The 13,063-nt window shown below is 49.9% G+C and overlaps 2 protein-coding genes across 2 annotated transcripts; both read right to left on the bottom strand.

Moving 5' to 3' along the window:
• Positions 1–500: 500 nt before the first annotated feature.
• On the bottom strand, positions 501–3,291 carry LOC112887518. The gene is made up of 6 exons (XM_025953707.1): positions 3,262–3,291; positions 2,461–2,626; positions 2,026–2,381; positions 1,430–1,926; positions 1,218–1,299; positions 501–1,065 (listed from the first exon to the last, which is right to left on the bottom strand). The coding sequence occupies exons 1-6, from the start codon at positions 3,289–3,291 to the stop codon at positions 856–858; spliced, it is 1,341 nt and encodes a 446-aa protein (XP_025809492.1). The 3' UTR covers positions 501–855.
• Positions 3,292–9,769: 6,478 nt separating this feature from the next.
• On the bottom strand, positions 9,770–12,729 carry LOC112887586 (suppressor protein SRP40). The gene is made up of 7 exons (XM_025953788.1): positions 12,418–12,729; positions 12,256–12,320; positions 12,093–12,136; positions 11,100–12,004; positions 10,462–10,551; positions 10,313–10,374; positions 9,770–10,204 (listed from the first exon to the last, which is right to left on the bottom strand). The coding sequence occupies exons 1-7, from the start codon at positions 12,670–12,672 to the stop codon at positions 10,099–10,101; spliced, it is 1,527 nt and encodes a 508-aa protein (XP_025809573.1). The 5' UTR covers positions 12,673–12,729; the 3' UTR covers positions 9,770–10,098.
• Positions 12,730–13,063: the final 334 nt, after the last annotated feature.

The raw sequence follows: 13,063 nt of genomic DNA, 5'->3' as shown, positions 1-13,063 counted from the left end.
TATGACAGGTCTAAAGTTTAGAGGGTAGGAAACGAACCGTACCTCTGTATGTAGTGTAGGAGACAGGTACCTTTTTAGGTGGGTCACTGAGCATCTTTATCAGATCCATGTGGTGCCATTAAGAAAGTTGGACTCATCTTAACAGTTCAAAATTCCGGACAATTTTCATTGATTGGCCCACATCGTCCTGATGATTCAAACAGTTTACAGTTCAAATCAAATCAAATCATTAGAGGTCTGCATGGCCATTGCCTTATCTTAACAGCTGAAGATAGCGTCTCTGAAATTTCCCTCGCAGATGAAGCAGACTAGTTCGTTGGATGTTTCTACTATTGCTTGTATTGAGAAACATTAAGGCCGCAAGGCAGGCAACATCTACGGCAGCAATCGCCACATTTCTCACAACTTGCAGCCGCATCCGGCAGATAAACCCTGTAATTCATGTACAAGGCTCTCGCCATCGATCTTCTAATGACGGGGCAATATTTGCAAGATGGATGTTAGTTCAGAATTTACTCTAAATCCTCATGACATCCTTGGTGACAACAAACAGGGCCCTGAGGCTTCTCTTGCTTCTGTAATGCTGATCAGTTAAAACAAGAGCCTATCTTAACACACCAGTTCTAGATCAGCTAGCTGCAGCCCCAAGTTCAGTGAGAGCATGTCACAGCCCAAACCAAATGGCAATGGCATCCACACCACCACAACAGATAGCTGCCTGTGCAGAAGCACAGGCTGAGAAGATTGGTGATGGTTTCATGTACAAAGCTGATGCCATGATTGTTTTCCTGACTCCAAGCATGCATGCATTAGAGGCCTTCATCAGGCTTCAGTGAGCTGCAGCACCTACGCCGATCACAGCATGAACCAGGCACAGCACCGCCGGAGCCGGCACGGCTCACGGCCGGTCTTCCGGATGCGCTCCACCTCCCGGGCCAGCCGTGTCGCCTGCAGGCTCCGGCGAGCCTCCACCCTCGCCTGCTTGCCCTCCACTTTCTGGCTCAGGTCGGACAGACTCTTGGCCAGGTCCTGCTTCGCCCGGGCTTTCATCTGCTCAGCCCGCGCCTGAAACATTTCAGAAAATGTTTGCGCAGTTCAGTCAGTCAGCATCATCGAATGTTACAATGAACAATGCAACTCTTTTCTTTACTTCTCAAACCACCTGTTGCTCATTCAGACAATGAATAAAGTTCAGGAATTGAAAGACTGAAACTGACCTCAGCCTGCCGCAATTTGGCTTCAAATTTGGATTTCTGGCAGCTCTCCCACTCTTGTATCTTCACCTCCTTCCTCTGGTATCTGCAGCAACAGGCACGTTAGAAGATTCAGAGGTCAAATGTAAAAGCCGAAAAGTTCTTGAAGAATTTACGAGCAGCAATTGAAGTGTTTTCGATGAATTCCCATTCCTTTTTTTTCTTTTTTTTCATACCTTGAGGCGAGTTTACACTTCTTGGACTCTTCCCAGACCTTGGCGCGCGCTTCGAACTCCTTCCTCTTGATCTCCTTCTCATCGATGGCTCCGGCGCTATGCTCCGGCGACGCGGCGGCATGGGCGGCGAGGAGGCCCTCCTCCTTGCTGGCCCAGGACGCGATGTTCATCTTGCCGAGCTGCAGCCCGAGCGCGGCGATCTCCCGCCGCGTCCGGAGCCGGAGCTCCCGCTCCGACGCGGAGGATGAGGCCGACGCGCTGCCGCCCCTCGGGCTGGACGGCACCGAGCAGAGCGGGCTGAGCGACGGCGTGGCCGCGCCGGCGGGGGTGCCGCTCCGCGACTGCTCCTGGCTCGCGATCGGCGTCATCTCCGTCCCGACGTCCCGCATCGACACGGACACCGACGGCGCGGGCGCGGGCGCGCCCGCCGACGAGAAACGGAGCTTCTTGTGAGGCGGCTTGCTCGCCGGCCCGCTCACCGACGACGGCGATGAGGACTTGGACGACAGCTCGGTCAGCGCGCTGACGGCAGCACCGCCGCCGCCGCCGCGGGAGCTCTGGCTGTCGCAACAAGCGCCGGCGCCGCCCTTCGACGCCGCGGACTCCGGCGCGACGCGGCCGCCGGCGGTGGGGGTGTGCGGCGGCGCGGCGGCGGGCTTCTTGGAGAAGATGGGGTTGGAGTGCACGACGTGCCGCCCCGCGATCCACTTCTCCGCGTCGTTCCACTTGGACGGCACCTGCCGGAAGAACGGCCCGGAGACGGCCACCGCCGCCGCGGCCGGCGGATGCAGGGCCGCCCTCTCCTCCTTGTAGAACTCGAAGTTGCCGCCGACGCCGCCGTTCTCGGCCCCGCTGTCGCAGCCGCTGCCACTCCCGCCGCCGCTGCGCGCACCCCTGCCGCGGCTGGCGTCGGAGCGCGACCGGGACGAATCCGACCGGTCCTTGGGGTACTCTGCAGGCGACCGGGGTGAATTTCACAATGCCTGTTGCTCGCAAGAGATGGAATTTTCGCACGCGCCAGAGGACCTCACCTTCGTCGAGCTCTTGCGCCAGGAGGCTGTTCTTGGGGTGGTCGGCGTCGTCAAGCCTCGACGGCGACGCCCGCGGCGACTTGCGAGTGGCCTCGTCCTTGCCGCCGCCGCCGCCATGGGAGCCCAGCAGCTTCATCCTGAGCTTGGTTGGAGATATGACGCCCATCTGCATCCAGAATCGATCGCGCAAGAACAAGGATTTTAATACTCCGGAGGTGAAGTTACTAATATCCATACTAATCACGCCACTAATAAACAGCACTACCAATTCTTTATGTGGTCAAACAAGCAGTTTCCGAGACATTGGAAGCGATTGATCAGAGAGAATCATGGAAAGCTGTAAATTTAGCAGTATTTAATTGCTACCATAAGTACTAAATATCACTGTAAATGGCTGCTAAATTTGTGACTTGCTTGCTGCAGCAGATAACAGATGGGCAATATTCAGGTCCATACTACTAGAGTGTAGTGTCAGGCAGCTGTTTGACGACCCAACCTCAACCACAGCAAAAACTGATCATTGCAGAGATGGAGAAATATAGCTAGCACATTGGCAAGCTTCAAGGAGAAACAATGAAGAAACCTAACTGAAGCAAGTACATAAGAGATGAAAAGGATAAGTAAAATGGATAAGTTTGAAGCACAAGTATCACCGACTATACAGTGATCACCAGAGTGGCATATACAATGTGCATATATTATATAAATCACCTAATAATCTACAATGAGCAAGCAGTGGCAGGCAACATGGTGAGACCACAGAACCAATCAATGGTAAGCTGCGGATGGCTCGTTGGTTACCTGGACTTTGTGTATCCTCTCATAACCCATGGTCACTGGCTCACTGCTCAGTGCGCCTCTCCTTGTCCCCTCCCAGGGAGGTATCACCGACTATACAGTGATCACCAGAGTGGCATATACAATGTGCATATATTATATAAATCACCTAATAATCTACAATGAGCAAGCAGTGGCAGGCAACATGGTGAGACCACAGAACCAATCAATGGTAAGCTGCGGATGGCTCGTTGGTTACCTGGACTTTGTGTATCCTCTCATAACCCATGGTCACTGGCTCACTGCTCAGTGCGCCTCTCCTTGTCCCCTCCCAGGGAGCTCTGAGTCTGAGCTCCAGCAGCAGCAGCAGCAACGGAGAAATGGAGGAGCGCCGGCGAGAGGTTGCAGGTGAGGTCCTTGCTCAAGGGAAAGGAAGGTGCTGGGCGTGGAAGAGAGTTTTTATATTCAGAGGCCCCTCCCTCACACGGTCCCAGCACGTCGCCGTTGGAGACGGCGCCGGGGCTCGGGGCGTGCGGGATCGCGTGCGGGCCACCACCGGGCGCGCTCCTCGGTGTTGCTCGGGCCGTGTGGCGGGAGAGCACGAGCGCTCGCGTTCCTCTCCTCTCCACTCCGCTTTCTTCTTGTTTCCTTTCCTTTTCATCATTCTCTGGGATACAGATAATGTTTGCTCTGCACTTTCTACTCGGAAATAAAAACTCGGCGAAGGTTCAGTAGGATTCAGGTGGGGTTCGTTTCCCGGGTCTAAAGTTCAGAGAGGTCACATTAAAGAGAATCTTATCATTTAGAAGTATTAAATAAAGTCTAATTACAAAACTAATTGTAGAACTCCAGTGCTAATTCGCGAGACGAATCTAATGAGGTATATTAGCCCATGATTAACGGATGATTACTGTAGCATCTCTGTGGCAAATTATGGATTAACTAGGCTCATTAAATTTGTCTCGCGAATTAGCACCCAGCTGTGCAAAAAGTTTTATAAACAGATTTTATTTAATACCTTTTGCACAGCTGGGTGCTAATTCGCGAGACAAATTTAATGAGCCTAGTTAATCCATAATTTGCCACAGTGATGCTACAATAATCATCCGCTAATCATGAGCTAATATACCTCATTAGATTCGTCTCGCGAATTAGCACTGGAGTTCTGCAATTAGTTTTATAATTAGACTTTATTTAATACTTCTAAATGATGATTCTCTTTAATATGACCCCCGTAAACTTTAGACCCCAGGAAACGAACGCAACCTCGTTCCAAACGACAGAAATCATGGATCCAAACCGCCCATTGTTCTTCGTGTTTTTTCTGCTCCTTGTTCGATGGACCCCATTGCATCGTCGTTCCCAAGGGAGCCAGCTTGCTTGGCAGCTTCAGCTCACCTCCACACGGAACCCATGCACGTTCGTCCGTTCAGACTTCGGAACAAAATCAAACCGGCAAATTTCTGCGGCTTCTTTACGGCCTGTCCCTCCTCGGATTTCAATCTCTTCCCCACTGCCGGCTGCCAGCTCCACAGTGGCCTACCCTATCGGCCATCGCCGGATGTTACGTGCGGTCAAGCCCTGCCTCCTCCTGTACTTCACACGTTGCATGCTTGCACAGAATAGAAGCCTTTTTTTTCTTTTTCTTTTTATTGTCCATCTGCTGCTTCTGCTGCTGCATCGCCATGGATTCGACAGGTCCAGTACCTAGCTAGTTCGCCGGAGCACTATTCTAAAACAGTTTCATGGTGTGTTGGACCTTTTTTCCCAGTACTTCGGTGATACATATGATGTGCGAAGTCCTGTGCTCGCAAGTCACGGCACAGTTTCTTCAGTCAATGAGCATTGTTCCCTGTCTCCACTCAAAAGAATTCAGCCCATGACACTGAATTTATGAGTTTGAAGGAGACAGGTAGACAGGTAAGACGGCCAATTTCACTCCAAATTGCAAGAACAACATCTGAATTTTTATTTAAAAGAATTCAAACTTATTAAACTTCCCTCTCATTCCCCACCCTACCCTATCCAGCACCAGACCCCATGAGCGCTTGCACGCATTGCAGGCCCAAGAAAAAGCCACGAGGAAAGGGGAGGGAGAGAAGGCTCCAAAGCCCAGACCCCAACAACAGTTGAGGAGGAGCACCCCTAAAAAACAATGGAGCCACAACACTAATCCACCTTTGTTAATTGGTTTTGCTCCTCCTCAGAGGACGCAAACACAATGCAAGCCACACCCTTTTTTTCTCTCCTCTTCTAGGGTTTGGTAAAGGCAAAGTTATCAGCTCATGTCCTCACCCCACACCCCTGCCTGCATCAGTCCACCAGACCCATTTCTGTCTCTTGGCCACTTTGTTTAGGTCTCTCACGCACTGAGGCCCTGTGCATGGTGTCTGCTTGTCCTGATGTTTCTTGTTAGCCTCACCAATATGTAGTTTACCCTCACAGTTGTTTTGATTTAGGTTTTTGAGGCCACATTGTCCAACGCTTGATGTCATCCTTATGCAGATGTCCCTGTAACTTAACACTGATTGACTGCCTTTGCCGTCCAACTCCAAGGATGATAAGATTCCAGCAGCATGCATGCTGTCAACTTGGAGTTGTTGATTTGCCAAGGGAATTCCAATTTGTCCTTGTCTCTTGGTCATGGGTTGCTAAGTTTTGGCGCCAACTGCACATTTCAAATGGCACTGTGGCAGGATGCCACTAGAGTGTGCATAAGCTTCTTCTCCTATGATGCTGTGTTTTTCTTTTTTGAAATAAGCTTCTCCTAGGAGGCTGGTGCCAATGGGGGACGGTACCGCCCCCCTGTCGGTCCAGCTCAGGCGGGAGAGAGGCGAGAGGCGGGCGGGAGGGAGAGAGAAGGCGGGACCAATCCCGCCGGGCGGGAGCGGACGCTATTGCCCCGCTCTCGCCCGCATTGGCAGGCGTGCGGGGGCGAGAGGCAGGTGGTAGTGAGGCGGTGCGCTGGCATCGGCGTGCGCGGGCGAGAGGACGTGATGTGGCATGTTTAGATTAGTCCACGCGGACTATCCGTTGAACTAGCCGTTATTTGACCGTTTGAACTCCAAAAAATTCGAAAAAAATTGTAAAAAATTCCAAATTTCATCTCCAACCCCCTATAAATACCCCACCCGGTTTTCACTCCTTCCACACCCCATTTGAGCTTATTTCTCTCCTCTACAATCCGAAATATCTTCCATCATGACCGGTTGGTCTCCAGATTTCCATACCTTCACCGATCTCTTGTAGTCCGACGGGTCACAAGCATCTCCCTAAGATGACCCTTCTCCGATGCATCGCCGCTCCGATGTCAATTCTTCGCCGCAACCCCGGGCATTATTCCCCCCTGCTGCACCTCCAGCTCCGGGGGCACCTCCACTGCCATATCATTATCCATACGGTCCGTACTCATACCCTCCACCTCCATATGCTCCACCTCCATATGCTCCACCTCCAGGCACAAGGAGCGGGACTGAAGGTCCGTACCCCGCACGCGGCACGCACGGTTCCAAGCTCCGTCTCCGTTGAGTCTCAAAATGAAGGAGCGGGAGCGACCGAACCAAAGCGTCCAAAGAGACTTGATTGGACGATTGCGGAGGAGGAAAAACTGGTAATTTAATTAGTGTTCATGTATTTAAATATCATGTTTTTATTCAAATAACTAACAATATGTTCAGACTAGGTACATGCTTGGGTTTATCACTCGAATGACTCTATCACCGGCAACAACCAGACCGGTTTGAGTTTTTGGGGCCAAATAGCAGAGACCTTCAACTCTACCGCGGAGCCGTCCCGTCGTCGCACCGCGAAGCAACTGAAAGATCATTGGAACGTGTGCAACCGCGAGGTGGCCCTGTTTAATGGATACTACATCCAAGAAGAAAGAGTACGTCAGAGTGGAGCAGACGATGCAATGGTCATGGAGGGGGCAATGACGAGGTACGAGAACGACCCGAAAGTGACGACAGCATTCAAGCACCATCATTGGTGGAGAGCTGTTCGCCACGAACCCAAGTGGGCAGCGAAACATGGTCCTGGCAGTGGATCCGATGTGAGTAGCAAGAGAACCCGCCTCGGAGTTTCGGGTGAGTACAGCTCTGACGGAACAGAAGACACCAAGCAGGATAATGAGACTCATCCAATAGGCCGTGATAGGCCGTGATAGGGCCAAGGCGGCTAAGCGGAAAGAGAAGGCTAAGGGGAAGGAGAAGGGGAAGGAATCCTCATCAAGCAATGCGGTAGCAAGTAAAGCATTTGCAATGAAGAACATGTGGGGTGGCTTAGTGAAGGCTAAACTATTCAAGTAATGGAACATAATGAAGTCCCGATCAACCGCGGATATGGATAAAGCAGAAAAACGTACTCATTTCAAGGCCGTCAAGATGGTGGAAAAAGAGCTTAGATTAGATGAGGATTCGGAGGAGGATTAGAATTTTCTTTTAATTATTATATAATTTTACTATTTTTAATTGCGATGTAATTTTTTTTAATTATGATGTAGTCGGTATTTTTTAGTTGAATAAAATTAGTTTATTGAATTATTTTGCGTACCCGAACAAAAGAGAGTGAAATAATTAAATCTGGAAAAGAAAAGCTGATATGGAGGAGAGAGAAGCGAGAACTGGCACTATAGTCTGTGCATTGCAAGGGTGGGGTGAGAGTGAGGGTGGGAGCTGATGTGGTGGGGAGATATCTCCCGTTGCCACTAGACTCAGACTGATGCTAGAAGCATAAAAAGACCCATCAATTATTTAGGGGATCTAGGATGCCATTGCAATGCTTTTAAGGATGCTACATATGATCATTCCAAAGCTGCCACGCCCTAATATTCATAGGTGTGTCCTTTGATGCTAATGCTAGTACTAACAAATGTTGGATGCGATCATGACTTTTGGTGCAGCAGCATCAGCGCAGGGCAGCTACTACTAGCTAGGGTTTTTTCTTTGGCTTGCTTGCAATCCAAGCGAAAGGCCTGCAAAAGGTGTACCAGCACCTCTCGTTGTAGTACAGTACACATGTTGGAAACCCCACTCAATCTAGCTGCAGCGAGTGCAGCGTCCAGTGCTGCAGGGTTGCAGTAGCAAATGTGATGTGAGGTGGCGGCAGCAGCGATAGGACCAGGATTCAAGTCGAGACTGGTAGATTTTTTTACCCTTTTGAATGTTGCAAACAGAACAGTGGTTTGCCAGGTTTGAATCGAGTGGGTTCTTGCAGTAGCTGAAGAAGACACAAGAAAGTTTGTGTCCATGACTCCATATGCAGGCAGCCAAGAGCTGAGGAGCAAGAGCCATTTCTTTTATCAGTGTTGATTCTCTGTTAGGACTGGCGATAATAAGTTAATAACATGGTTACTGCATGGATGTGCTTGCTGATTCAGAACCAGTTCCAAGGTAAACAGACGTCGACAGCAACCACCAGTCATGGTATAGAGACCAGAGGGACAACAAACAAGTTTTCTTTTCCCTGCCAGGAAACAAGCCCTCTGACGACGATAGGAACACACTCACGGGCCAAGATGTGTGACCTGATCAAAACGTGACGCCGGCCAGTCTTCCTCCGGTCACACCCGGCATCATGAGCTCCGCACGGAAGCGTGCCTCTCCTCCTGCTTCACTGAAGGCATATGCTGATCTGATGTGCTCCATTCCATCCATCCATGGTGACTCGTGAGCGCGAATCACACGAGGAAGAAAGGAGGAGCGGAGAGCTGAGAGCAAGCCAGAAAAAGGCCACCCAAATGCAAGGGCATGGCTACAGTGGACGCATCAGCAAGTCGAGACATCAGACATGTGGATCTTTCAAGGGTCATGCGTCCAGGTCCTCGCATGGCCGCGTAGGTTAGGCTCTGCTACAGCCAGCCATAGGTTGCTGCCTGGCCTAGCTCTCGTCTGGCAGGATCTTGACCACCAAAGTTGAGATCGAGTGCTGCAGGTGGCCAGCACTCAGCAGCAGTGGAATCGATCGGCAACAGGTCATGACTTTTGACCGGGGTCGTTTGAATGGACGGACCAGATTCATCGAAGGGGGCCTGGGCCTCCGTTAGAAGCGATGATGATTCATGCTCATCATCACCATTCATCATGAGGTCAGAGTAGCTCCACTCCAATCCAAGGTTGCTGCGGTCGTCATGGCAGACAGACACTGACGCTCTCTCCTCCATGGGTCCCATGACCACGGCAGGAGTCTCTCTGCTGGATTGCAGCACCGAGCCTTCTTTTTTTTTTTGAGATGCTGCTGCACCGAGCCTGATGAGCCCTTGTGTGGAATGGGCCGGTCGTATCCTGTGATGGCCTAGTACTAGCTGGGCCTACCCGGTTTAAGGTGTAGTTGCAGCCCAAGGCCCAGTTACGCATGTCATGACTACGATTGCCTCATTTCCAGTCCACCACCACCACCAACCAAAAAAAAAAGAATCACCACCAACTGTACGCTCATCGCATCAATTGCAGCGTCCATTTTAAGCAACAAGAAAACGGATTCTGGGCTGGGCTAACAGCGGGCTTGTGTGGCCACATATGCCAACTAAAAGGCATTCCAAAAGGATCATAATTCACAAATCGAATGCACAGCACGGGGCAATATGCATGTAATTGCAACATTATGTCGCATCAGCAGTAGCAAAATCGACTGATACATCAGTGAGCCCAACCCAAAATTTCCATGCCTCATACTTAGCAGGACGTCCATCACAACAAAACCGGCAGCACCGCAACAATCATGATGATGCCCTCCGCTTTACCACGTAGCACCACCCCACCGCCAAACTTCTTCCAACCAGCAAGACTGGCCAGGTAATTGGCCATAAAAATGGTTAACTGCAAAATGCTGTAGACTTCTTCCATCTTTGGTGAAGCTAAGCGATCACTCGTCATCCGAATTGTCAAACTTGATCGAGTGGGTTTGTAGGTCGATTTGCCCACCCCTGTATGTTCCGCGCTTCTTCTTGGTCTTCTCATGCCGAAACCCCCTGCAGCAGGACAGATAGAATAAGCCCAGAACCAGAAAGGAACATATTTGCCACTATATTGGTATAGATGTTCTCAAAAGGAAATCAAAGGGAACAGGAAGCACCAACCTTCCTCTGACTTGACCAAGGACCTCTTGCGCCTTCGCGCCATAACCAGTTTCTGCACCACCCTAAAAGACATAGGCCATAAAAGGTTAGATGAGGCATGTTAAAATCTCTCAGCACCTGAATACATGACCAATAAAGCAGTAAAGCACCTTAGCCCAATAAGAGTTATCCTGAAGTCTATCATCTGCAAATTTGACATCCTCCAGCTTCACCCGTTGAAAAGCATTCACAGTTTTAGGCTGCAATAAATGAATAAAAAGAAATAATCAGAATTTCGACAATGGTAAGACTAATGATGCCTACTCAACTTGCTCGGAACAAAAGAACTGCTGTTGTTATCAGACTAATGAAGAAACAACCATATCAAATTGTCAATAGACCAAATAAGATCATTATCAATAGCATTACAAGCTCGATCAGCAACTGCATCGCTGGTCCAATTAGCTACATAATCTATATATCCTAACTATTGACTTACAAGTAAGAACAGTGTTTGTGGATCCAGAGTCTCAGGTATGACTTCTCACATTAGCAAATGTAATGAATTTCCAAATATCCTCATGGTGAATTCACGCTGGTGGACATTACACCACCGACCAATAATCACTTATTGTCGACACATAGTTGAATAAAATTCAAAAGCAAGTTGCAAGGAAGCTAGTAGTAAATGATGCATCAAGTATAAACAAGATCTAAAATTATGGCTAACACCTCCATAGGTCACTAAAGTACAGGAAACAAAGCAAGCAAGCCATGAGGTAATGACAGAGAATTAGAAAATGCATACCTCAGATGAATGTTTCTGCCTTTTACTTGGTTTTATGTTGCTGTCCTGGTTTGTTTTATCCTCAGCAAAGCCATTGGTTAGGCTCTGGTTAGCAGTGCTATCTTCTTTTGCTGTCGCAGGGGGACTGCTTCCATTGACTTCTTCTAGTTTCCGTTTTTTGCCAGTAACAGCATTCTCATTTGACAGTTTTTCATTATCACCTTCTTCAATCTCCATTCCACTCTTGTTCTCATCCTCTGGTTTTGGGGCTGAATCTTTCCCTGCAACCTCTTTACCTTCCACCTGAAGGTTTTCTTCAGGGTCAGACTTCTTTCGCTTCTTTTTAGCCTTTTTCTCACTATCATCCTTCACTGTTTCCACAGCGTCAGTCTTTCCCTTGGCAGCATCACTATCAGCAGGCACAGCTCCTGCATCAGTCTTTTCTGAAGTCTCAGTAGCTGATTTGTCTTTCTTCTTCTTCCTTTTCTTTTCTACAGCACCATTGTTCTTGCCAGCATCATCATTCTGACTTTTCAATTCTTCCTCTTTTGATTTATCACCATCCCCATTGAGTTTCTCAGCTGCCTCAAACTTGTTTTTTATTGCTAATTCCACCTTTTCCAGCCTAGCTTCAACATCATCGTCCTTGTCATGCTTCTTGCTTTTCTTCTTCTTGCCATCAGGCTTCTTCTGATCATCATTCTTCACTGCTTCAGTTGCTTCGTCGCAACCAGCATTCGCAGCTGAAGAATCATCCTTCTTCTTCTTCTTCTGTTTCTTCTCTTTGGCCTCACCGCCCGCATCTTCACTTGGCTTTTCCTGAGCAGAAGGCTCGCTTGCTTTATTCTCGGATTCACCAGCTTCTGCATCAGTTTTCTTCTTCTTTTTCTTGCCGCCGTCTTCCGCTACATCATTATTTGTTTTACCTGCACCAGCAATTTCGGCACCAACTAAAATAAGCAAGCTGACAATCAGTGTCCAATAACAACAGTGCATCATGACCAAAGCTGCTACCTTGCTCGTCGCTTCCCACGGAAACAGCCAATGGAGTGGGATTGCTGCACGTGACAACCAAATTTCCATCAATAAGATATCGAACCACCAAAAAATGTATCACCATTCAGCAACCGAAGCAATGTGACATGAAGAATTTACACTCGGTTGATGTTTAAAGTACCTCAAGTCCAAGAATTTGGCCACCAGCTCCTCCAAGTTCACCGGCGACGCCCTCCAAGCACCTGCCTGGAACCAGCAATTCCCCAAATTCGGCGCCTCAGCAACGGTGCACCAAAACGGCAACACCAAAAGCATACGGGGAGGAATCAGCGGTTACAGCTACCTCGAGGTCGGCCTCGGATTGGAGGGCGGCGAGCGTGCGCGGGAACCCGCCGGCCTCGAGGAAGGCAGCGACGGAGGCGACCACCGCGGCCCTCCCATCCGGGGCGGCGGCGGCTGTCTCCTTGGCCGCCGCCTTGCTCTTGCTCTTCTTCTCCTTCTTGCCCTCCTCCTTGGCCATGGCGGCGGCGGCGGCGGCGCGGGGCTGGGAGGAGGAGGCGGCGGCGGCGAGTGCGACTTGGCGCGGGACGAAGAGCATCGGGCGGCTAGGGTTTGGGCCGCGGGGTTTATAATCCTGGACCCGAATGGTCCTGGCCTCTGGGGTGCGTGCTCGGAAGCCAGCGGGGTTTGGTGGGGGTCGGCTCTATGACGTGTGGGCCCTGAGTACGTGGGCCAGCGTGGTCAGTGAGGGAGCGCGCCGGAGGAGTGTTGGGCGGGCTGGGAAGCTTCCAGAATGGGCTCGAAGGTTTGCTCCGACAGTACTGCTTGCTCGGTGTTTTCCTTTTTGTTATAGAACTGGTTTTGTTACAGTAAGATTAGTTAGTTCTCTTTATAGGGAAGAGCGTTTAAGGTGGAATGGCAGTCAATTTCATGCTATGGTCAGAAAGTGAGTGAAAAAATTATTCTTTTATACGCCATCTAACAAGCGG

This window comes from Panicum hallii, chromosome 3 (assembly GCF_002211085.1).
Source record: "Panicum hallii strain FIL2 chromosome 3, PHallii_v3.1, whole genome shotgun sequence".
Taxonomy (NCBI): domain Eukaryota; kingdom Viridiplantae; phylum Streptophyta; class Magnoliopsida; order Poales; family Poaceae; genus Panicum; species Panicum hallii.
Note: the sequence above shows the minus strand (reverse complement) of the source record. Positions and strands in the feature narration are given on the sequence as shown.